Source organism: Mus caroli, unplaced genomic scaffold (genome assembly GCF_978045245.1).
Source record: "Mus caroli unplaced genomic scaffold, Mus_caroli_1 scaffold_13, whole genome shotgun sequence".
Lineage (NCBI taxonomy): Eukaryota > Metazoa > Chordata > Mammalia > Rodentia > Muridae > Mus > Mus caroli.
In genome coordinates this window covers 119,938,107-119,962,960 of record NW_028227268.1, presented here as the reverse complement: position 1 = coordinate 119,962,960, position 24,854 = coordinate 119,938,107, and the positions used below count along the sequence as shown (strand labels likewise).

The 24,854-nt window shown below is 54.7% G+C and overlaps 2 protein-coding genes across 10 annotated transcripts; one reads left to right on the top strand and one right to left on the bottom strand.

Annotated features, from left to right (window-relative positions):
- The first annotated feature begins 218 nt into the window (after positions 1–218).
- Positions 219–2,769, top strand: Selenom (selenoprotein M). The gene is made up of 5 exons (XM_021178115.3): positions 219–456; positions 1,683–1,718; positions 1,907–1,941; positions 2,266–2,344; positions 2,413–2,769. The coding sequence occupies exons 1-5, from the start codon at positions 328–330 to the stop codon at positions 2,569–2,571; spliced, it is 438 nt and encodes a 145-aa protein (XP_021033774.1). The 5' UTR covers positions 219–327; the 3' UTR covers positions 2,572–2,769.
- Positions 2,770–2,942: 173 nt separating this feature from the next.
- On the bottom strand, positions 2,943–24,593 carry Smtn (smoothelin). 9 transcript variants are annotated; one of them, XM_029483739.2, is made up of 21 exons: positions 24,446–24,593; positions 22,989–23,095; positions 22,679–22,792; positions 18,617–18,765; positions 18,117–18,210; positions 17,954–18,032; positions 17,767–17,864; positions 16,578–16,898; positions 16,421–16,493; positions 15,739–15,810; positions 15,135–15,653; positions 14,808–14,980; positions 11,686–11,838; positions 11,523–11,598; positions 10,388–10,552; positions 10,230–10,292; positions 9,975–10,056; positions 8,159–8,332; positions 7,862–7,979; positions 7,213–7,364; positions 2,943–3,249 (listed from the first exon to the last, which is right to left on the bottom strand). In XM_029483739.2, the coding sequence occupies exons 3-21, from the start codon at positions 22,727–22,729 to the stop codon at positions 3,099–3,101; spliced, it is 2,763 nt and encodes a 920-aa protein (XP_029339599.1). In that variant the 5' UTR covers positions 22,730–22,792; positions 22,989–23,095; positions 24,446–24,593; the 3' UTR covers positions 2,943–3,098. The 9 variants fall into 9 exon arrangements, with proteins under 9 accessions (XP_029339599.1, XP_029339598.1, XP_085685286.1 ...); XM_029483738.2 differs by having other exon boundaries at positions 23,023–23,095; XM_085829160.1 differs by lacking the exon at positions 22,989–23,095 and adding an exon at positions 12,797–12,889.
- Between the last annotated feature and the right edge of the window lie 261 nt (positions 24,594–24,854).

The window sequence follows — 24,854 nt, the reverse complement described above, 5'->3', positions numbered from 1 at the left end:
CCCTCTGGTGACGCAAAGTAGTGCTGTCTCCTGGCATCCTGCGGGAGTGTTTCACACTTAGTGGGCAAATGCAATATGGAGATTGTGAGAACTGGGAACATGAAGTCTGGAGGACCAGACAGTAGCTGGGACAGGGATGGGGGTTAGTGGGAGGCAATTTGGGGCTGGGCGATTTGGGTGGGATGTCAGTGGGGCTGTTTCTAGCCCTGGAGGCGTGGTTTATGGCTGGGCGGAGCCTTTGGCTTGGGCGGGGCCATCCTGCGGGCCAGACGTGGCGCAGCGGCCGAGTTTGGGTGCAGCCTGCGGAACGTCTCCAGCCAGGCACAGATGAGCATCCTACTGTCGCCGCCGTCGCTGCTGCTGCTTCTTGCAGCCCTTGTGGCTCCAGCCACCTCCACCACCACCTACCGACCGGATTGGAACCGTCTTCGAGGCCTGGCCAGGGGACGGGTGGAGGTGAGTGCGCCTTTTCTCAACCTTAGTACAACAGTTCCACAACCCTGCTGCCTCTTATCCCAAGAATACAGTCCGCTCTGGCCTCAGGAATACCAGAATTCCCACCCCACCCCCCCTTTCCCTTCTGCATGGCCCGGGAATCATTCCTTTTATTTCCCAGTCGCAGGATGAACATCATCTACTGTGGAAGTAAGAAGCCTCGTCCTTGTGGCCTGGCACTCTGAACCCTTGCTCTGCTCCAGGCTTGGCCCTACCATGGGCCTCTGGACACCCAGTCCCCTCTTTTTCAGGCTATGATTTTTCTAAAACTGGCCCCTTAGAACCCAACTTCTCTCTTCTCTATGGATAACCTCACCTTTCCCCATTATTTCTCCCCCCACCCAGACTTAGTGCCTAGCATTCCAGAATCTCTTTTCTTCTGGTGGGGAGAAAAAGACCTAAGCTTCTCCCCTCACTGTACTCTGCTGGAGCTGGAGGAGAGGATAGGGAAATGAGATACCAACACTCCACAGCCGCCTTGGACCACCACCACCTGCAGGCCAAAGGACTCCCCTGGACTCTTCCTAAGTGATTCCTATGTTTGCAGACTCTTCATGGGCCTTAGCTGGTTTATTTTTAATTTAAAAAAAGTTAACAAAAGGAAGTGTAAGGGAGGCCTGAAATAGGGAGGTCTGGACTTCCTGTTGGGCTGCGGCCTCCCATCAGGAATAGAGAAGGACCATCCATCCTCCCAAGTTAGGGAAGATCAGCCAGATGGTTCCTGAAGCTGGACCACAGGTGGCTGGCAGGGCTGCCTCTGCATGGGGTGGGGTAGGGACCAGATGGCAGGTGCCTCTAACAGGGCCCTTAGGGTAGTTCTGAGCTGTTCTCTTCTAGTCCGACTTTCCCACAAGGTCTCAAGGGCCAAAGGCCAGGGTTAGAATTCTACTCCGACAACAGGGAGAATGCTGTAACCCATGTCTCCTGGGCATTGGTCAGCTATCAATAACATGCAGACAGAGACCCATGGCGGGTTTCTCAACCCCATTCTTTACCTGTGGCTCTAGGCCTGAGCTTCCCAACCTGTACAGGGTCTCCTTGCTCACAGGACTTTACTGCCACACCTTGATGCTTCTCTTTACGATCACTGCCTGACCCAATTCAGTGTAAAGGACGGCATGGTCTTGGCTGTATAGCTAGCCTGTGAAGGACTCCTGGTTTATTATCGCATTTCTCTCTCTCTCCAGACCTGTGGAGGATGACAGTTGAATCGCCTAAAGGAGGTGAGTTTGAAGGAAGGGGTCCCTCTTAGGGAATAAGGAGCACTGGTCACTGACTGGGGGCCTGGTGGGAATCCCTGTACTGTGAGGCAGGAGACTGGACCTGTCTTGGTATATGACCTGACTGGGCCTCATTGTCCATGTCTATAGGGTCTGAGGCCCTGTTCTCTAATGCTGTGGTTCCTCCCCAGGTGAAGGCCTTTGTCACCGAGGACATTCAACTGTAGTATCCTTTTCCTGTCTGGGGGGGGGGGGGGTGTAGGGAAGGCACCTGGGAGAAGCCTCAATATTTTTCAAAGATAGAAAATGATGTTCGTCTACCAAAGAGGCTGATATTAACTCTCCGGAGGATTCTGAGGAAGTCCAAAATTAAGGAGAGAAGAGAGCTTACTAGTGGAGAGAAGGGCCCCTTATTTCTTTGAACCCTAATCTCACAGTGATGAGGATTGGGTCCCCACCTAGGCTTAAAGTAAGTGATCAGCTAAAAGGTGTTGGGGGTCACATCTCTCTGCCTCTGCTCCCCCTCCCACCTCCTTAACATCTCCTACAGCCACAACCTGGTGATGAAGCACCTCCCTGGGGCAGACCCCGAACTCGTGCTGTTAAGCCGAAATTACCAGGAACTAGAGGTGAGGCATTGGCGGGAGGGGCTCCACGACAGTGGCTAAGTGCTGATCCCGCCCTTTCTCCGTCTTAGCGAATCCCACTCAGCCAAATGACCCGGGACGAGATCAATGCGCTGGTACAGGAGCTCGGCTTCTACCGCAAGTCGGCGCCGGAAGCTCAGGTGCCCCCCGAGTACCTGTGGGCGCCCGCTAAGCCCCCCGAGGAAGTTTCAGAGCACGCCGACCTGTAGCCCCGAGCCACGGTGGAGCTGGGACCCCCCTGCCAGCGCCCCGGAGACAGAATGAAGCGCTCAGTATCCCGGGAGCATCTCCCTTGCTGAGGGCCGACGCCAGTCTCCAAAGCAACGGAAATGGGGTGTGTGTGTGTGGGGGGGGGGATCTCAATCCTCCCTTTCCTCTCCCCAGCTCTACTAAATCTTCTTCCTTCACGCGGAGTCTCTTCTTAATTGCAGCGAGTAGATGGTGTGGGAGATCAAATAGGAGTTCCTGACATCCTCGGGTGACTCCTCCCACTGCCTGGCTACAGGAATGGGGGGGGGGAGGCACTTGGGGATAATTCAGTCTAATGCCATCTCCCCAAGACAGCAGAGAGAAGTCAGGATCGTTGAAAACCAATAATTTATCAAAACGCTGCGTGTGTACAAGGGAGAAGAGGTGTTTTGACAGACGGGGCAGCGGTGGGCAGGCACACTGGGAGGGGCCGTTGCTGGGGGCGTGGGGACAGCAGCCCGCGGCGCAGGCGGTGTGAGCAGAATGGCTAGACATTCTTGCCGCGCAAGCGCAGCTCATGGCGCCGCAGGTGGTTATACAGCGATTGCACATAGGTGAAGACGCACTTGGGGTCGGGCTTTTTGCCCATGATCATCATGTCCTCCACCTCCACCAAGGGTACACAGTCCACCAGCATCCTGCAAGGGGGGGGGGGAGGGGCACAGGAATTGTCAGTGCCAGCCTGCTTCTTGCTGTGTCCCTCTACCCCAAGGTCTTTGTCGCAGCCTGCTCTGCTCGTCTTTTCACAAACTCCAGACTGTCCATCGATCGAAAAGGCTTTCCAGGAAGGGAAACCCACAACCGAACCCGGGGCCACCCTGCCCATAGGCTAAGTAGGTAGAATTTGAGGGGTTGGGGAGTGAGCCATGCCTCACCCTAGACAGGCAGGTTCTGGCTCTAGAACCCAACTGCTCTCTGGAGAGCCCACCTCCTGTATCCCTGTTGGTAGAGTCTCAGCTGGGCCATTCAACCCCTGGGAGCCTTCCCCTTTGGCTAGTGTTATTCTACCATCAGGATTCCCCAGTGACCCACTTCCTCCTAGGGCAGTATTCCTGGAGTGGTTCTTTAACCCTTATCATCTGCATTGGGTGGAGATAGGAAGGCAGGTGAGGACCCTGATCATATCAGCTGGGTTGTCTGTAGCCTGCCCTGAGCTCATGGTGCAACCACCCTTCTGATTATCCACGAGTGCTACACTTGATTCAGGAAACCAACTCAGCGGTTTGTTTAAAGCCAGATAGAACCTGGTATGAGACACAGGCCCTCAGCCGTGGGTGTTGGCAACTGCCTGGAGCTCCCCTTTCCCTTCTGTGGGAACCTTACCCCTACAGCTTTAAGATGGGGTACAAGCTCAGCCTGTTTCCCTCTTGCCCCTAACTAAGACTGGTTGTCTCCTGTTTATACCGGCTCCTCATCACCACTGCTCAAAGCTTACTTTGGCAGGGAAAACAAGCAGATTACTGCTGTTCCTAGGCATGAGATAACCCAAGACCACTTCCCTTCTGGTACCTTCATGGTCACAGCTAGGATTGTGGTTGGACTGGGGTCTACTCCCAGCTCATCTATGACTATTTTTTGCATTTTGTGGTACTGGAGGTTAAATCCAAGGCGCTCTCTCCCACTGAGTTACCATCCTGGCTCTCTGCTTTTTGAGATTAGGGTCTCAATAAATTGCTGGGGCTAGTCTTGATCATTCTGTAGTCCAGGCAAGCCTTGAACCTGTGAGCCTCCTATCTCAGCCTCTGGTGATGTTGGGAAGCAGAACATGTCCTCAGTCTCTGTTTTAACGATCACTCATGGATGCTGGGTAAGACTCTTCTATGACCCTACTATAGCCCCACTCCACCATTAGACATTCCCAACCTCACTGGAGACCTTGGAAGTACTCAGAATAAGTGACAGGTACCTGGCACTACTGTTGACAGGCTATGTGCCCTTCAGGTCATCCTCACACCACATTTGGGGTTGTTTATCCAGCTGTACCGTGGTGAAGAGGCAGACTCTCTCTGGAGCATCTTCCAACTGTAGCTATCTGTGCAGGGATCCCAGCCTCCCTCCCAAGTCTGAAGCTCCCTCCTGCCCGTGGTGCCTTCCCTGGAGACCTTATAAAGCCATTGTTTATACTGGGGTATATGGTTCAGGCTACCCAAGTGACAAGCCAAACACCAGGCAACTAAAGCAACAGCAAGTAGCTGAGTCACACTTTCCTACTGGGCTAGAGCAACCCTAAGCAAAGCTTTTCTCTTTCCAGTGGCCTGCTGAGCAGGAGCTAAGTCCATATATGACCTAGAGACAGTACCAAGCCTGTTTTTCACACCTGAACCTCTGAGTGTGTGCGCACATGAGTTCCTTCCCCCAGGGCCCCTGACCCAGGAGAGCACCCTGTGCATCCTTGCTGACTCCATCCATGCAGAATCACATTTCCTCCAGCAATTCCTTTCTCCCTTTGGACCTCTGTCTTTACTTATCTTTCTACCTGTGCTCACGGATGCTGGATGAGACTCCTCCCTCTTCTGTGATCCTACCCTCACCTCCCACCTACCTCTGTCTACCAAATCGGTGGGATTATAGCGGTGGGTCTGGAAAAAGAACAAGTAAATGGAGACCCTGGCCTCACTCTGCTCTCTTAGCTCCTTATCTGTAATAGGAAAACCAGGTCAGATCAGAATTCTTCACTGTGGCCCCGAGGTGATGTGAGCAGAGAGAAAAGCCATATGGCTTGGGGGAATCCAGCCAGAAACATCTTCCTGTTGAACTGGTCCTGTTCCCAGGCTCCTCACTTTAGAGAAAGATGCCACCAGCTCCCCATGTGTCACATTCTGAGTTTGAGTGGCGCCTTGACCCTCTCTTTTTCAAACCAGATCAGGGAGCCTGCCTTTCTAGTTTGTTTGTTTTTAAGACCGGGTTTTGCTGTTGCCAGGTTGACCTTACATTGTGATTCTTTAGCTTTAGGCCCCTGCGTGGGGGGGCTGCAAGCATGCACCACACTGTCCCTTCTGGACCTCTACTTCTGATGCCGTTCCATCTTGAACATCTCAAGTTTCTCCCAAGGATTGTTTTGGAGTCCTAGTCTGAGCACATCTCTCCCATTTTGGATAACCTTTGGCTCCTGGGTCCTCACAATGATGCTCAAACTCAAACTGTGCTCCCTCCCTTCAACCTCGTCAGGTTCTTTTCCTTCCAGGCTAAGCTGTCTTCTCCATCTCTCTAATCTCTGGCCTTGCTCAAGGGTCTGTTCCTGTGCCTGCTGCTCCTTTTCCTCCCTCAGTCTGAACTATTCAGACCCTAGATTAGTTTTCTCCTTTTTATAGCTTGCCATCCTGGGCTGAGCCTGGGTTCTCCTGGGCTCCCTGTCAGTCTTCCTCCCTGTCACCATACCCTCGTGTCACCGAGGGTCTTGCCTGTCTCCTCTGGGCTTTCTAAGCCTCTCCTGCTGTTCACACTTTCCCCTTATCCCTCTCAATGCATTGATGAGCAGATTCCGGTGAAATGAGACAGGTGGGAGAGGCGACATTTCTCACCGTGGGGCCCCAAGCAGGGGTTAGGACTTTTTGGTTTTTACCAGCCCCTTCTGGACCAGACAGCGGTAGAACTCCTGGATGTACGTGTACACGCACTTCCAGTCTGGCTCTCGAAGCCGCACCATGTCCTCTGTATCCAGGAGCTGCGGGCAGTCCGCATGGGTCCTGGGGAGGGGAGGGGCCAGGAAGGGGCAGGGAGTGGGGCCCGGTGGAGGAAGGAGGGAAGAGAGGCCAAGAGAGAAGGGAGGACAGAGACACACACACATACACATACAGAGACATGAGTTCAGTTAATGTTCTCGGTGCCGCAGTCTGCCAGCCTCCCGCATGCCCCCTCCCAGTGGAGGACGTGCCGCTCACTACCCATCACTAATGGTGCGCGGTGCAGACAAGGGTGGGGGGGGCAAACCAGTCACAGGTGCAGAGAACTCTTTGGGCAAGCGGGAACGCGGGGGTAGGGGGGTCAACGGCACTGGTGCCGAGGTTGGAGAGGAGGGCTGTGCCCCAGGGAGAGGGGGTGAGGGAGGCGTGAGAGGAGTGGGGGAGGGAGAGGAGGAGGAGGAGGAGGAGAAATCCTGGAGGGAACCAGAAAGGGAAGGGAAGGAAAGAAAGACGGAGGAGGAGGGTGCCTGGGTGCAGTGTGCAGAAGGGGCAACGATTCCAAAGTGGAGGGCTTTCGATGTCCTATATAGGCGTATATAGGTCACTCGGGCACGGTGCCTGGGCCAGGAGCCTCCTTTTGGAATCTCCAGCTGGGAGCCCGTGGGAGCAGGAAGCTCTGGTAATGGTGGGAGGAGAGCAGGACAGAGAAGTGGAGAGAGGAGGAACAAGGGCAGATGGAGGAGGGAAAGGTTATGGACAGGGCCACCTGATGGATTTTAGCCTGGGCTGGTAGGCGGGCCTGATGCTCCTTCCTTCCGGTAGGCACCCGGCACACTCAGCAACAGGTGGGTGGAGGTGGATGGAAGCTCTCTGGGGAAGGGGGTCTCGTCTGCAGACCCACTGTACAACTGGCCACTTCCACGGGGTCTCAGGGCTGCTGAGCCCAGCTGACACGGGGAGAACGGGACCCATACTTACTCAGCGGATGAGAAGGCCATTTCAAAGTTCTGGCGTCGGTTTTGTGGGCTCAGCTGCCCATAGTCAAAAGCCTCAGGGAAGAAATTGTGCACCAGGGCACAGAAGGCCATCCCATCACTCCAGCTGGAGGAGAAGTTCTGGATGTCCACGTGCTTTGGGAGGCAGAAGCACACCAGTCAGGACGCTGGGAGCAACTTTCCCATGGTTGCTGTCCACCCCTCCCCCACATTTTGGCATTGCAGTCCTAGGGCAATTGGGCTCAGACAGACCTTGTCTGTTCAAGGCTAGATAGTAGGTGAGTAGTTAAAACATGAGCTTCTTCCAACTGGCCTCATTAACCCCCTAAGCGGTGATTTTTTTGGGGGGGGGGAGGGGCTTCTGAGAAGCCCAGTGCCACTCAACTGAGGCTATGGTCATGTTCCAGCCACTCCCTCCCTTACAGAAGTTTACTTGGTGGAACACTGGAACACTGAGGCCCTGACCCTGAGTTATGCCCACCAACCCAAGGGAGCCAGAGCAGGCCATGGGGTCTCTCTGAGACTTCGCCTTCCCATCTGAGAATGTTTTTCATGCTTCCTGTCAGAGCTGTGATAGCTGCCAAATAATTCTCAGAAGAGGGCGCCAAACTGAGGCGTTCCACTGGGCTCACCTCGTAGCCGCGGGTCTTGGCTCGGCACCAGTCCAGCAACATCTGCTTGATGCTATTGGCGTTGGGGACTCCGAAGCTGGTAGAACGCTGTACAGCTGTACGGGGTGTGCCAGGACCACTGTGGTGTGGGGAAGAGGGTCACAAGATGCCACTAATGGGCCAGCATACCCTTTGGACCCCTGGTCTGGTCTACCATGACATTCAACCTTTCTGTCACATTGATACCCTGCTTCTCCCATCTCTCTGGCTCCATCCACTGAGCTTCAGGCCCTATCCCCAACACCCTCTACCACTGACCCTGCAGAGCCTTCTTTCTCTAGCTTCTCAATCATGGCCTTGCGTGCTTGGGATGCTGAAGTCTTGGGCAGACTCTGTGCTTTCATTAACTCTTTCTTCTTCTCTGCCTGGCGTTTTTCAAGGGCTGCCAGGCTGCCAGGACGTGAGCTGGTCTGGTCCTCTCGGTCGAAGATACTGGAGTGGAGGGTGACAAAATGAATGTTATGGTTGAAGGAAGAGTGGGTCCTCTCTCTTGGCAGCAGACCAGGATGGTTAGCTTGATGTTGTTGGTGTTGGAAACACTGAAACTTGTGGAGGAACAGAGCCACAGCTGCATGGGGTCCTCCGGGGCTGCTCCGGGGCAGTGTTTAGAAGAGGTCTTATACTGCATCAAACACCACTAGGAACTTCCACTAACACATAAAAAAAGAGATTAGAGGGAATTGAGGGTGTCCTTGTCATGCCTGTCTTACAGAGGAGTACATAGATAGACAGAGGCACAGATACAGGATGTCGGCAGCCATGCTTGTTTGACCAGGCTTGGTCTCCAGGACTTTTCTACAGGGGTGTATTGTATTTCCAAGTTCCAGGACTTGTGGCCCAGGCTGGTAATCCCAGCTACTAGGGAAGCTGAACCAGAAAGACAGCAGGTTCGAGAACCTCCCGACTCAATAATAAAATGAAAGGTAGCTCATTGATAAAGAACTTGTCTAGGAAACACAAGGCCCTAGGTTCGATTCTTAGGACCTAAAACAAAACAAAGCAAAACCAAAACAAAACAAAGTAATAAAATGAGCACAAAATAGGAACAGTAGTAGCTCAGGCCTCTGAAGGCTTTACTGTGTTCTTTGATTACATCTAGTGCTGGGGAAGGAATCCAGAGTCTCCTGTGTGCCAACCAAATGCTCCCCAACAAGCTACATCCCAGTCTTCCTACTCCACTATTTAAAAATTACAAGGAACCTTGATGTGTTGGTGGGGTCCTTGTAATCCCAAAACTCTGGAGGTTAAGGCTGCAGGATCACAAGTTCAAAACCAGCCTGGGACATAGAGTGAGACTCCACCATGTACCTCTCTCCCCACCCTGCAAAACTACAAAAACAAACAAACAAACAAATAAATGCAGGCCTAGAATCCCAGATACTTAGTAGCTGAGGCAAGTTCAAAGCTTGCTGGACCACAGAGGGAGTTTAATACTAACAAGCAGCAATTTAGGGAGAGATCTCACTTCAGAGTAAAAAAGTGGAAAGAGGGCCATGCACGTAGCTCAGCAGTGCAGTGCTTGCTTGGCACACATGAGGTCGTAGGTTCTAATACCCAGTAACTCAAACAAAACAAAACAGAAGATCCCAACAAGATGAATAAATGAGGAAACAAACTTCACAAGGGTGAGAGGAACCCACACTCTTTCCAGTGACGGTGAGGAAATTAAGGTCTCTTTATAGGATTTCAGCGGACACTGCTTCAGGGCTGGACTTCGCATACAGGTCATTGAGAGCTCCTGGAACTTCCAGTGATTGGCTTTCTGCCTGCTATCCTCTGTACCTTGGGGTGGACCCATCCCTCACAAGTGCCTCAAGTCAGCAGCCTGCTCTGTGACCCAGAAATGGTTTGCAGATGTCCGAAGTGCCAGCAAGCAGTGGCAGGTGGGTCTAAGGCTCAGTGTGAGACTCTCAGCATGTGTCTGGTCTCCACAAGCATCTTCCACCCCAACCCTATGGTGCGGCTGAGGATCCAGAGAGATCACAACTGCACGCTCATTCTCTCAGTCTGTCAGTCTGCCTTTCTGCAGAATGGGTATGCAGTGAGGTCCCCAGAGGCACTGCCCCATGCTCACCTGCCCATCTTTTTGGACGAGGAAGAGGAAGAGGAAAAGGTCTTGGTTTGGACCGTGGTGGTGGTGCTGCTGCTGCTGCCATCTGTGGAAAAGGGAGTGCAGTGAGGGCCTGGGCTGGGCATGAGGAGGGATGATGATAGCCACAGTGGAGAAGAGAAAGTGAAGGATCAGTGGAAGACACAGAGTGTTTCAGGAGGTGAGCAGGCACAGGAGGTGAGCAGGCAGGCAGGCACAGGAGGGAGCAGGTGGCCTTACTCTCCAAGCGCCTCATGAAACTCGACTCCACTGTGGTGGTGCGGGCTGTCTGAGTGCCATCATCTGGAAGGATAGGAGATGGGGCAAAGAAGTGTGTGAAAGGAACAGGGGCTCACACTGAGCTCACCACAAGCCCCAAACCCTGCTCAGCCCCTTACTGGAGTGGACGAGGCGCTCGGTTTTGGTAACTGTGCTGACAGCAGAGCCATCAGCCGCCCGCTGGCTGTGCCTGGTGGTGGTCTCCGTGGCCACGTTGCTTCGGCTCTCGCCCGGCCGGGCCCGTGCCTCCCGTAGCCTCCGTTCTCGTTCCTTGTCCCTCTGGTCTGAGCCAGGGATGCCCCATGCACGTCCAGGAGGGCAGCCCAGCGCCACACAGCACACATGCATAGACACAAGGGGCACACGGGATGGAGTGGAGGCAGCTTGTTAGAAACACCAATGACACAGGAAACCAGTGCCTCTCTAGGGATGGATGTGGGGGGGAGGGGACAACCACAACTTGCCCAGAGCTGAGTGTGTGTTGAGGGTGACTGAGTAGGCAGATGAAAGAGGGGACACAGAACACCTGCTGTCAAAGGGGCGTCTGGATCCAAGCAAGACAGGTTTCTATGGGAATAAGAAGGTGAGTCCCGAGGGAAAAGAGCTGGGTGGACAGAGCAGCTGAGAGGTGGACCTTCAAACTAGTCCTAGAAGGACAGGAACAACTGGAAGAAGGAACATCTAAACCCAGAGAGTGGGTGGAGGTATCAGGAGGAGCGATCAGACCCAGGCAAGGGACACTGGAGAGAGGCTGGGGAGGAAAGTTAACTGGGTCTGCAGAGAAAGCAAGCAGGTGACGAAAAGGGACATCAGGACACATGCAACCCAGTGGGAGAGTGCATGTCAAGGCTGAGCAGACGTCTGACTGCCAGCTGGGGAGTCACTGTTCTCAGAGAACAACTGTTTCAGAAGTAAATCCAGAGGCATGAGGGACAGAAATGCTAAGAAGCTGTAGGAAAAGGGATGTAGCCACACCCAGGGACAGAGACTAACGGGGTCTCAGCAGGAGGACGAGCAACTGGGAGGATTATCTGGATTCAAGCAAGCCACGCTGGACAGTAGATAGCAGTTAGATGCAGGGTGAGAAAGGCTGAGGGGGCCAACACAGGGCAAGGAGACCAGGAGCACCCGGCTTGAGGGGAGGTCATGTGAATGGACAACTGCTCGGCTGGAGTGTCCACGGGAGGACTCCGGGATGAGGGCAGCAGCTGAGGAATGGAGTGGCTACACCTAGGAGGGCAGCTGGCTCTCTACCTCTCTTTCTTTGTCGGAGCTCACGCAGTGCAGCCCGGATGAGCTTCCTCTCCTCAAAGTTTGTAGTCTGGTCCAGCTGTAGACAGAGCGGTTGCTGCATACCAGGGGCCTGCCGATCCCGACCCTCTGCCAGCCCCCAGCCTACCAGAGCTAACTAACATACCATCTTGTCCAGGACTCCTTCATCCTCAATGGCCGTCAGCTCCTCTGCACTCAGGGGACTCCGCCCCTCTGGGCCTTTGTCCACTCGAGCCTGCTCTGCGCCATTAGCTGCTTCCACTGTGGTGGAGGGGGGCTCTGCAGGATCTGGCTCCATCTACAGAGTGTGGAGAGGGTGTAGGGTTTACACAGGGATGTGGGTGAAACCTGGGTGGAAGAGGATTATATCCTGGGGCTGCTGGCATAGCATTAAAGATAACGCCAGCAGCCTGCCAGGCCTGCTAATGTAGGTTGGCCATGTTGGTTTCAGGCCTACCGTAGTGAAACCGGAAGCCGTGAATAGAGTTTCTCACATATCCAGAATCATCCTAATACAAATTGGCAGCAGCAGTAACAGTGGCTTTCATGCAGTAGAAAATAGTATCTGTATAAGCACTAAGGATTTTACTGTCTCTGTTAGGGATAGGGGAAACTGAGGCTAGGGCAGCTGAACGACTCTCCCATAGGTCCTCTGTGAGTGCCATGTGGCCTGCAGGCTGAGCACAGTGGTTTCAATCCTGAGGCTGAGTTCTTTCTGATCTTTCATTTCTAGTTTCCTCCTAGGCAGCAGATCCCAAGTCTTGATTGCCAAGTCACTGGACCAGATCCCAAGGGTTCCTAATAAGGTGTGTGACTGGGGCTACCCAAGCCAAGACCCCTCGAAGGGCTATCCAACTTCCCTTCCTTGATGGGACCCACTGTCTAAGGAGCATCCTGCTCTGGCCTATCTCCCCCAGGGGATCTCCCTCCTGCCTTTTCCCCTGAAGCCAAGGCCCAGCTCAGATACTACAGCACCCTCCCACCCCCCACGGCCTCTGCCTGTCAGGAGGGTAAGGAGAGCCAAGGTGGCAGCTGTTTTGGAGAGGCTTGGCCTGGTTGAGGCTGCAGGACAGCTGCCAGGGCAAGAGCCTGGCACTTTCTTGTCCCAATCTTAGAGGGACAGCCTTAGAGATACCTCACTATACACTGTACCACTCTGTACAGTGAAGTAAACTGAGGCCGAGGCAGCGCTGGTACATCAACAGACACTCAGCAGAGCCGGGCTCAAATCAATTCCCTCCCACAGGCTGACTTACGAGACTGCTCCTTCGAGAAGGGCCCCCAGAAGAGCTGCGGCGGGTGCTAAAGGCAGGCGGGTGGGCCACGGGGGTCCCAGCATCCTCAGCTGCCTGGAAGAGGGCCTCGGGGTCGGCAGCAGCCAGCAACAGTTCGCTGGGCTCTAGCTCAGACTCCAGGTCGGGCACAAGCGGAACACCCAGCCGTAGGCTCAGCACCTCCACCTGCCTGGTCAGTGCATCGAGCCGACGGCTCAGAGCTGCCGTCTCTGCTCGAAGCTCTTCGGCTGCCTGAGCCACTGGCTCTACAGTGGCCAGAGCTGCATCGGCTGCCTGGGTCACGGCTGACCGGCCTGCTTCAGCCACCGTCTGCAGCTCTTGTAATGCCTGGCTCAACTGTTCCTCAAAGGCTGCAGCCATCTCAGGCCCAGGCCCTGGCACTCCGGGCATACTGCTAGTGGGGGCTCTTTGGGGTACGATGGTGGGACAGTAGCAGGGGCCGCTGTCTATGCTGGCAGCTTCGCAGCTGGTCTGAGGGCGCAGGCAAGGGCAGTGAGCCTGCCCCGCCCCTGCTGGCCTCCCAGCCTGCCACCAGCCAGCTGGAGCAACTGCTCAAATAGAAACCTATTCTGGGCTCCTCTGCGGAGGGGATGGAGGGGGATGGGTAGCCTGTTCAGACAGGCGGACAGCCTGTTGCATGGCTCAAGGATTACTGAGGCCAGAGCCCGATAGGTGGAGAAATGGAGGGAGCAGGGCATGGATTTCTTAGTCCAGGTATATCAGCTGTGACACTTCTATTTGCTGGACTCCTGCATATATCTGCTCTCGTGTCCCATTATTTTAGAAAGCCTTGAACAAGTCAAGACAATGAAGGCCCAGGAAGATGGGACTTTAAGCTATCTGTTGGAATGGGGGTTTGTCCCTGACAGACATGTCCTCTAGCCCAGCCAGTGTGTCCAATCCAACCCTGGACTCTGCACAAGTGCATTACAGACACATCTGTTCTCCTCAGATGGGGAGACAGGTGAGTTAGGGCCAGAGCCAAGTCTCCATTCACCACAAGGGCCCCTCACGACAGCCACCCCAACCTATTGGGTCCTGCTTTGTTGCCAGAAGGCTGATCTTGTTCACATTCTCATCCTGTTACCCCTCTGAAGGCCCAAAGCGGACCATCTGACCACCTCACCTCAGTCAAAGTCCCATTCCGCCTTTCATACAGCACAAAGGACATTACCTGGGCAGCCCACAGGGAATCTCTTTCCCAGCTGAGCTCCCAACCAGTTGATCCTGAGCTTGGGAATGAATAATAGAAGGAATGCCTCGGATTCAGTTCCCATGGCACCTGCTAGGCTGATGCCTCGCTTGCCCAGTGCCCCCTACCTGCCTGTCTTCATCAGTGGCTCTGCCCCGCCTCCATGGCAAAGATGCTAATCAACAATCTCCTAATGGACTAGGCTGAGCTTGGATTAGCGTGGGATCTGATCCACACGTTGGGGCTGATGTTCAGCGTGGGGTGGGAATGGGGGTATATATGGCAGAGACTGCCGTAGGAAGAGGGCCAAAGCCCCTACCACCACACTGTCTGTGAGCTGCGGCCTTCACACTTGTTCATTAAGAGTGAGCTGCTCAACTTAGGTGCCAGGATCAAAGATTAGCAAGTGGATCCAGGCACGGTGGCTCGAGTCTGCAATGCCAGCACCCAGGAAGTAGAGGCTGGACGATCACGGAGTTCAAGGTCAGCTCTGGCTATATACTTAGATCCGTGCCAACCCAGGATACAAGAGACTCGACATCAAACAAAACTAAGCAACAAAAGACCAGCATATGGGAAGAATGACGTCACCTACACCTCTGGGTAGCATAGCATGGATCAGTCTTAGATCAGTCTCAGCCATGTCACCAACTGTGGATGGACTATTAGTCTCTCTGGCCTCAGTTTCTTTGTATGCACCGTAGAGAAAGCCCGCCTACACCTGTAAGCTGTCCCTGGAGATGGTGAACAATGAGGCTGGTGGATTGTGGAGAGGCTCACCTTAAAGTTGCAGCCTCCTCGGTTACCAGGGGAGGCATGGCTGAAGGTAGTGACGTGAGTGACACTGCCCAGTCGGGTCACAGTCCCAGGGTTGCTGATGTGGGTGATGGTGTTCTTGCCCCCACTGCTGGTGCTGAGAAGGGTTGGGGGTGCCCGCAATCCCAAAGTCAATTCTGGAGGGGAGAGGGATGCTGTTGGGGCCAGGTGGAGTGTAGGCAGTGCCAGTCATGGTGAGCCACACCCTGGACACTGGCTGCAGCACCTGCCGCACGAGCAGAACCAGGAGTTGGGGGTGCAAGCACTCCACCCCAGCAGTGAGAAGCCTACCTGCTCTCTGGTTGCCTGTGGGCAGCAGCACCCGGCCTGTGGAGGCCTGACCACGGCCATCCTTGATCTCAATGGTAAACGTAGTCTTCATATTGCCCCCTGGCTCCCCAGTGCCAACGGCCACGGGCGGTGGGGTACTGGGCTCTTCTGAGCAGGGCTTGGGCCCCCCTGCTCTGTTTTCAAGGGACCTGAGAGCCAAGCCCCGCCCCCCAGGGCCCTCCTCTTGAGGGCAGCTCTGAAGCTCAGCCAGGGAATGAGCAAGTTCTCTCTGCTTCTTGTGGGAGGAAGTGTCACTGGGACTCGGAGAGGAGGAGTTGCTGGAGGAGGAGGAGGAGGCAGGGGTGGTGCTGATGAGGGAAGGGCCTGTGAGCCTTGTGGGGGTCGGTGAAGCAAGGGCTGTTCGGGGTGGGCCATCCTGGAGCCTGGCAGCCACGGGAGAATCAGATGTGAACTTTTGGACTCTGTCTCTCACAGAGCCAACTCGACGGAACTGGGACGGTCCTGCAAGTGGGGTTGGCTCTGGAGGAGACAAGAAAGCTGTCAGTGGCTGGGTGGGATAGGGGCTGCTCAGAACCTAGGGATGGTTAAAAAAAACAAACAGTACCTCGATTTGGGGTTGGTTGTCGGGGACTGAGCACAGATAGTGAACGTTGGCAGGGTTTCATTTCAGCTGGGTCTGGCAGGTTGGTAAGTATGTGGTAGCCATAAGGGGGATGGGGGGAGAGGAAAGGAAAGTGGATGGTGGGGTGGTGTTCACGCCACTCACCTCTCCTCAACACCTCCGTAGCCTCCTTACCACACCCACTGCCGAGGGTGTGCCCACTCAGCTGCAACTCTCCTACAAGGACCTCCTTTCTCTCCTGCACTGACCCCGGGGTGACGTGGGCACTCTTAGGGGCCAGAAGTAAGTTAGGGCCAGAGAAAGGTGTCCAGATTCTCTCTACTGATGAGACTAAGGGACCCCCCCTTCCCCCCCCCCCCCGCCGCCACCAGTCCTGCCCATAGATCCAGCTGGGTGATGGGTGCACTCCCTTATTGGGGAGAAGAATGTGTCTGAGGTCTGTTGCCTTTCAAGGCTGTAGGAAGGCCTCTGGCCATGGGTGGCAGGAGTGGGCCTGGCCAGGGGCGGAACACCTCAGGGGCTGTGGCGGGCAGTGTCAGGGACTGCCTGGCCCTGAGAAGGCTAGAGAAGCATTAGAACCCATCCTACAGGCAGGGGAAGGGGAGAGATGGGACAGGACAGGAGAAAGCAGAAGCCTGGGGTAACCTGTAACAGGGCTCCTTACCTGCTCTCTTAGTGCTGGAGAAGCCGCTGGTGGAGTCCAAGGTATCCGAGGGCTCCGTGGGGCCAGGCAGGGGCTGCAAAGAGAAACACCACATAGGAAGGGGCTCTCGGGCCAAGGAACTCACCTGCCTGGCATCCCCACCTCTCGCCCAACTCACCTTGCTGATGACCCGCCCCCGAGAGCTGGAGGGTACCGGCGACATGGGGGGCTCGGGGCTAGGAGCTTCTGAAGGGTGTGGAAGTGGCTCAGAGCTGACTGGAGCCTCCACAGCAGGACACTGGGCTCCAGCAGGCTCCAGCAGAGGCTCTGGAGAGGCACTGGTGGGTGAACTGTGGGGGGAAGCAGGTGAGCTGGGCCTGCCCCCAGGCGGGGCCCTCAGCAGGAGTGTCACTGTGGTCACATCCTGGCTGGTGTCCTCTGGGGTTGGGGTTGGCTCGAGTACTTCTGTCTGCTGTTCCTGCTGTTCTGGCTCTGGCACCTGCAGAGGACACACAGGATGCAACCAAGGTTTCTCTGACTTTGAATGCTACCCTCACCCACAGAGGACCAAGCTGACAGAGCAGGCCATGCAAAGCAGAGGGGCTGGGCATGGCTTCCCACGGGCACACCTGCATAAGGAAGGCTGATCAGTGCCAAAGGTGGTTTAGCAAGGACCAGAGTCTAATGCCAGTGGTTGGCCATAACAGGAAATTTGCTGGGGATTCCCATTCCTAAAGGACCCTCCAACCCAGAACTCTAGCTTCAATCTAGCTAATCAGACAGAAGTACAGTTGTGCAGGACTAGGCAGCTAGCGTACTCTGCTGGCCATCAGTGGAAACGGTATGTTCTTAAATTCTCATGCTATCTGAAAAATAGAGAGGACACTGAGCACTACGTAGCAGGGGCCTGACAGGCACTCCCTGGAGAGCCAAGGTAAGGATGCCAGCTGTCTGGAAGGTAAGGGACAGCATGGGATGTGTTTAAGCAAGGGCGGTACCAGGACTAGATTTGCATTTCCAGGAGATGATCCTTCTGACTGCTGAGCACAGGCTGGGGGTAGGGGTAGGGGTAGGGGTGGAGGTAAGAGACGCCAGTGTAAACATGAGAATAGCATGAGCAAAGGAACAACAACTTGAAAGCTAGCTTTGAGAGAAAAATCAGAGTTGAAGGTCTGAAGTGGAAGGCATACAGCTGGAGTTGCCTAAGTATAACAAATGAGCCCTGGGGTTTCCTCAAACACTGGCCAGGGGTCAGCTCCCAATTGAATGACGGCAGAGCAAAGGCACACAGGTACTATGCCCTGAATTACTGGCATCAGGATGCACCAGCCGCTGGGTGGTCCTCCCTTCATGCCCATACTCCTTACCTTACCAGGATCCAATGTGTGTGCTGCCTGCCTCCTGCTGTCCTCTCGAGGGCCACTACTGGGAAGTCTACTGCACAGTCTCCCAGCCAAGGTGGCAGCTGGAAGGACAGGGCAAGGCAAGTGTCAGGAAGTGATGTGAGATATGAGATGTAGGGCAAGGGTGAGTCTTCAGAGGGCAGGCACCTACCCTTAATCTCCTGAGCTCGCACTCGGCGGATGGCGGCTCTGATTAGCTTGCGTTCCTCGTATTCACCAGCACTCCGAAGCTGTGGGTGACAGACGGGCCACAGGGGTTGCAAGCCGGAATCCAGGTAGGTCTTCACCCATCCCTTGCCTGCCCTGAGCCTTACCAGTGTGGTCAACTCCTCGACATCATTCATGGACTCCAGTCTCCCTGCCAATCGTGCGAGGGCGGCCTGCTGTTCAGCTTCTCGCTGTTGAGAGCTGCAGAGACATAGTGAGTGTGACCACCATTGAATGACAGGGTCTGGAGGATGTGGGCTCAAGGAAAGGGTCAGGGTCTGAGGCCTGAACACTGGCAGAGAGACATGGAGCTATCTATGTAGAACCTCTGAGCAAGCATCAATATCAATATATGTCAATATCTCTATCCATCCATCCATCCATCTATCCACACATGCCTGGCATCCATCTATCCATCCATCCATCTACACATCCCTGGACACAGGCACAAGTTACCCACACTGCACAGCCACAGCTGGTACTGGCTCCCTACCCACACATAGCCCCGTGCATTCCAATGCTCACGGCTCACAGACACACCTGCCTCAGTATGAGCTGATCCTTGGCACATCTGCACTCGAAAACCCAAGTCCCCTCTGCCACTCACTGTAGCCAGTTCTCCTTGTTGTCTTGCCGCTCAGCACGGAAACGTTTGGACGCCAGAGCCTCCTCTTCTCGTTCCAGCTCCTGTCGCTGCAGCTCCCGGATGGCTGAGCGGATCCGCCGCCGTTCTGCCAGATCTGCGGTGACCTCCAGCTGCAATGTAGGTGGGAGTAAGGGGTAGGCATTCTGTCAGGGGCAAAGGACTGGCACCAACTGCCCACAGTTCTGCCAGGGGCACAATGGATGGCTTGTTTCCAGTCTCTCCACCCTAAGCCTTCCACGTGCCTGTCTCCCACTCAGGATTTTTAGGGGCGACCTCGCTCATGACACCAAAGATTCTGAGAAGCCCACTGTGCAGTGTGGTGCCGAGGGCCACCTTCTGTGAGTGCACAACCTGCAGCCACCGACCCAAGCCAGGTGCCAAGTAGCCAGGTACTCCTTTGTGGGACTGGACATCTGCTCTCCGGGGGCTTTCATTAACCCTTTAGACCAGGGAGCCAGAGCAGAAAGAGTGTGTCACCCTTCTCTGAGCTACCAACAAGAGTCCAAGGAACGAGAAGGCTGATTCAGGTAGCTGAAGTCCCCTGGTGATCTACCTAGTCAGAGTAGCAGGGCCCTGCTGGGAAAGATGTGAGATAGGGAATCTGAGGCAGAAGCCTAGCTCCCTGCTTGGCAGTGAGTTACTTTTCCCATTTTACTGACTATGGCCTAGTCCTAGCCACCATGGAAGAAGTCAAGACCCAGGGTGGGAAGGGCTGGACCCCTAGAGAGTGACCCGAAGTGTCAGACCCAGCACTAAATCCCATTTGCCATTTGCTTGTTTTTTTTTGAGACAGCATTTCTCTGTGTAGCCCATGCTGTTCTGGAACTCACTCTGTAGACCATCCTGGCCTGGAACCCAGAGATCCGTCTGCCTCTGCCTTCCAAGTGCTTGGAGTTAAGGGACGGACACACCATCTCAGCCAGCCTCTACCGTCCTCCCTTTAAGGTTTAGTTTTATTCATGTGTTTGCATGTGTCTGTATGAGTGGATGCCATGTGCACGTGGGTGACTGTGGAGGCCAGAAGAGGGCATCAGGTCCCTGGAGCCAGAGTTACCGAGTGCTGGGACTTTCGGAAGAGGAGCTAAGGCTTTTAATTAACTGATGGTCCCATCCAGACCTACTCTTGATACATTACTTTGATACATCATTTTTATCTGATAAGTGGGAATTGAGTGTCTTGTTTATGGTTAATAATTTGAGAGTTTAGACCTAGGTCTCTGCCTGCAAGGCTTGCCTGAGACAAGATAGCTGTGGTGTTGAGGGTTCTCTGTCATGGTGGGGAACTTTGAGGCCCTGTACCAGAGCCCCCTCTAGCCTGCTCTAGAAATGTCAAAGTCGAAGGAAACCTTATTATAACCAAGAGATCTATGCTCACTTCCCACAGAACATTTGGAGATTGTTGGCCTGAGGAGACAGCTGGTCCAGACTGGTCCGGAGGGTAAAGATCCAGAGATACAATGACTTTGTCTCATGGGTCCTCATTTCCAACCCCCAGGGAAAAAAAAAATACAAGATAGGAACTTGGCCATTTCTACAACCCCTGGGTACCTCAGTGTCTCCATTTGGAAACTGGGGATCCTCTTAATGAATTCTCTAAGTGGAAGGGGGTGGCTGGGCCTCACTCTGCTGGCCACTCCCTGGCATCCTTCCTTTTGGGACTGTGGGCAAAGCTCTGACAAGTGTCCCTGCTGTGTCCTGTGTTCCTCACCCTCTCAAACACCAAAGGTCAGACCACAGTGTTTCTACTGTGTCTAGAGTTCCTCACCCTCTCAGTCACCCCCACTATGTGTGGAGGGGACTGCAAGAGGGAGGGAAGGAAATACAAAGAACTATTGTCCGCCAGGGGGAAGGGGATGGTTTCCGAAATTGCCTAGTGAAATTCTCCTGGGAGGAAAGAGGGTGCTTCCTCCTCCGGTGGGAGGATGGAGGGGGAGGGGACTGAGGTTCGGGTGCTTTCTATTCCGGCTGCTGGGGGCATCTATTCAACCCAACGTTCCTAGCTTCAGGCTCTCCTGCACAAAAAGTGATTCTCCTGTAGTTCTTCCCTCAATCCCAGACCAGAGCTGCCCGCTGTGTTGATAGCAATTGGGGAAATGCCTCGCCAGGGGGCGCTAAAAGCCCGCAGGCTGCAGCCACCGGCACAGGGCTCACCCACGCCCCACCCACCCAGTCTCCAGCCGGGCGCCGCAGCTAGGAGCCAGGCAGGAAACCCTCCGCCACCGCCGGCTTTAACGTCCCATCTGCAAAGGAAGGGAGGTTCACAGCACCTAAGCTGCTTCCCTAGGTCACCCGGACAGGAGGTGGCAGACGTGCAGACACGTGGCAGGGGGCACAGGCAGCGTGCCTGTCCTTAGGTGCCCCTGTCCCGCGCAGCCCACCACCCCGTCCTCAGGAATGTGCGGGAGCGGGACCGGAAGCAACTGCGGCTCCCCCAGTCAGCTGGGCACAGCTTTCCCATATAAGGCCGGGCCCCACGGGGAGGAGCCGGGCCCGGGACGCCCCCGTTCCTGCCACGAAGCCGGAGGGTGGGACCCTCACAGCTCCAGGCACAGCAATGGCGCACACGGGCGCGGTGAAGCCCGGGGCTGGGGTGGGCCTGGGGCTGTGGAGCCGAGACAGGGTTGGGTCTCGCTTGTCCTTTGCTCCCAGGCCCGGGGCTGGGAGGAAGTGCGTCCGGCAACTACTGCTTCTGTTTCTAACAACACGTTTCCCAGCTTCCAAACCTTGCACTTATGTTTCTCCTCTAACAGCACGTTTCCCAGCTTCCAAGCCTTGCATGAAAGGGGTCTGATGGTTGGAGAATACCCTGGGAGTGCGTGAACACTCAGCGTGACTTTTCCTATGGAAAACATGAAGACTCTGACTTGAGGGACGGTGAAGGTGACCGGTGGGCATCTTTGGAGAGCCAATCCCATCTCCTGGCAGCAGAGAGCCTGGAGTAGCTGCCCTTGGCAGTGGTGCAGGATGAGGTTAAGGTTCTTGCCCAAGGACACACAGGCCAACCTCATAGGAGAGGTCAAGGCAATTAGACCAAGTGGCTCAAGCCTCTGCCTCTAGGGGAAAGGATTGGTGGTGGTATGGGTCACTTGTAGAGAAAGCATATATTTTTTGCCCTTGACAGAGAGCAGGGTCTGGTTGGTGGGGCTGTGGCCCCTCTCCCCATGGCCTACTGCAAGGCCTTGCTGGTGGATGCGTATTACTGCTCTGTTGTGTCGGCCCACTGCCTCTGTGTATATGGGAGGAGGAAGACGTTGGTAAACAAGAGTGGAGTGGACCAATCCAGTCTCTATTCCCAAAGTCAGGTCCATATCAATTCACCCCTTTCTAACGCTAGCAACCTATATTTTGTATTACACCCCCCCACACACACCACCCCTTTTCTTTTACAAGAAGCCAAAGCTTAAAGTAGAAAATGACAGACCAGACATCACAGAACCCGTAAGGACCCACAGCCTATCTCCGGGTTCTTCTAGTCTTTCCCATGACTCTGGGTATCCCAAGACTCCCCTCTGGAGTTTGGACCCTGATAAAGCTTTTAGCCTGGAGCGTTTGGGTATGTGGTTTCCCCACACAGAGGTGCAGTATGCGGGTGCGGGAGCTTGCAGCATCTGTGGCTGTTCTGTAAGATACTGTGCTCAGCACCCAGCAGTTGTTCTCTGGTTTGTTGCTCATTGCTGCCCATTATCATTGGGCAGGCCTCCAGGAGTGGGCAGTGCCCATGCTGCTAGGGAGAGGCAGATCCAGCCTTCCCACACCTGTAGCAGCCCATGGGTGAGTCCCAGCAGTTACTGTTTAAACAGGAGATGACAGTTGGGGGTGGGTAGGGACCAGGTCTCAGAACCTAACATGGTCAGGAACATGCCACAAGGGCCTCTGGAGCAGCCAAATGGAACCAACCTGGCACTATTCCCTGAGCCTCTCCTCCAAACCCCTCCCCCTCCTTATGTACTGACAAGTACATAAGAAGTGACCTACATCCCTTGGTTGACCACCCCACAGTACAGTAATAGAGCTACTTATTACCAGTTTTCGGAGGGCTCCTTCATCCAGCCCAGCTAAAGCCTCGTCTGCCATCTTGCTGGCCCCTAGTTCCTTCAGTATATCAGCTCCCTCCAGGTCCTGGTGGCACTCAGAATTCTGCAAAAGGCAGACATGAGTTAGATTGCTGGAGATTTTGTAGAAATCTCGGTCCCCTAGGGTTTATGCCTCTGTTGCCCTCTTTAGCCCATAAGCGTTCATTTCTTTCCTATCCTACCCTGACATGTGGCTCCTGGCTGGGAACTGTCCTCTGCCCTAGGGTATTTTGCTGGAAAAAAAAAAAAACCCAACTCACCAAACCAAGAATAGGTGTTCTGTTCCAGCCTTACCAGCTTGGCTGCCAGTCTGCCGTGTGGTCTAAGTTGACATCCTGACTAAGCCCCATACAAGGAGGGCCTGGGCCTAGATGGAGAAGAGGACTCAGCAAGGCCCACCAAGCCATGCTTACCACCAGGGGGTGCATGCCAGTCTCTAGTTACCTGTCATACCCACTCATCTCTAGGGGCCGCCGAGCCCGCCCCTCCACCCACCTCCACAAGCTGGGCGTCTGGCTGTGGGCTGAGCCCACATCCAATTCTTGCTAAGACTATCACTCCCACAGGTATGGGAGCTACCTGTGTCTGGCAGCTCTTGGAGCCAGCCTTCTGTGCATGTCAGTCTTGACTCCTTCCCTCCCTGATGTCAGCAGACCTGACCTTGGGGAGCCAGGTGTTCCTCTCTCCCTGTCCACAGTTCACTTCCCAACTGGAAGGGCCTTGGGAAGCCGACCCACCCAACCTCTGGACTTCAGGCAAACTGAGAGGATGGGAGATGGTCAAAGATTCATCACAGGGGGCCAGAAAAACTCAGACTCAAAGGGCAGGAAGAACGTAACACAAATCTTGGTGACTTCTGCCTTCTGAAGTCCCCTTCCAAGATGCTGCCCAAGACTCCAGGCTGCTTCTTGTTCAATCACTGACCATCAAAATGGAATCCTAAATCTGGTGCCACTCTCTAGCCCAAATCACTCCTTCCTGGAGTCCCCAGTGTCTCTGGAATTTGTGACTCCATGGTCTAGCACACCTAGATGTTTTGCTAATATGGTGACTGAAATGGCCTCTGGACCCCCCACCTCCATTGATTCATCCCGAAATCATCCATTCCCTCTCTACAACAGTCACTTGGTGTGAGTCACCCCATCCGGTGAATGGGTCTGGGGGAGTCCCAGTGCGCACTAGTTGGAGTTTGAAGGGCCCTTTCTGTTCAAGGCACTGCTAGAGTCTTTACCTCCTAGTCTGTCTGGGGTAACTACCCCTCCCCAGTGCTCAATCTTAAGTATTGTGGACATGTTGTGCTTCCTCATGTTGGGAAAGGGTGTTGTTAGTTCCAAACCTAGGTGATACTCGGGACTGTCTGCTCAGAAATTCCTGCCACTGCTTGCCACCCTTCTCATGGCTTCATGCTACACGGTTTTCAGACCTGGGGATTGTTAAGGCCCTGCGAGAGATGGGTCAGGATCTGGGAACGATTCCTCGAGGTATCAGCTCCCTATAGATTAGTGTCTCTGGGGATCGAGAAGCCTCTTCCAAGTCCATAGAGTCTCTTCAAGACTCTTTCCCCAGGGTCTCAGAACTTCAACCATGTGTCTTTGGAGTTCTCGGTGATTTGGCTAGGGCTCCCGGACCTGGGAGTTTCAGAATCCCTGTTCAGACATCCAGGTTTCACACCCCCTTCCCCGGACTCCTAGAGTGGCCCCGAGATCCTCATACCCACCTCTCAGTCCGGCCCGCCGTTCCGGCGCAGTTTCGTGTTAGTTTGGTCGGGACCCGGCAGATGCAGTAGAGACCGGCAGACCGACGGGAGGAGCCGCAGCCCAGGAGCCCAGGCAGGTTCAGCAACGTACCCTGGACTCTGCTGCAGACGCCTGTCCCGCGGCGCCAGCCAGATGGCTGGCTCCGCCCTGCCAAGCTGTCCCAGCCAATTCTCTGTTGAGACACGCCCCTGCTCTGGTCCCATTGGGAAAATTCAATTTTTTAGGACCCGCCCCCAAAAGACTCCAGCCCCTCACTGTACAGGCATGTTGGGTATTGTAGTTTTGGGGACTGCTGTTGCGAGGTCCTAGACATCCTCGGGTGGGCTTCACCAGGATGCAGACTCTAAGTCAAAGTCCGGAATGTGCCAC

Excerpts from the sequence above, each read along its gene's own strand:
- Smtn (XM_085829160.1), bottom strand. The coding sequence starts at position 22,729 with ATGGCAGACGAGGCTTTAGCTGGGCTGGATGAAGGAGCCCTCCGAAAA. Across the intron at positions 18,033-18,116 it reads TCGAGGAGTTGACCACACTG|CTTCGGAGTGCTGGTGAATA; the intron begins GTAAGGCTCAGG and ends TGTCACCCACAG. Across the intron at positions 15,811-16,420 it reads CTCCAGCACTAAGAGAGCAG|ACCCAGCTGAAATGAAACCC; the intron begins GTAAGGAGCCCT and ends CCAACCTGCCAG.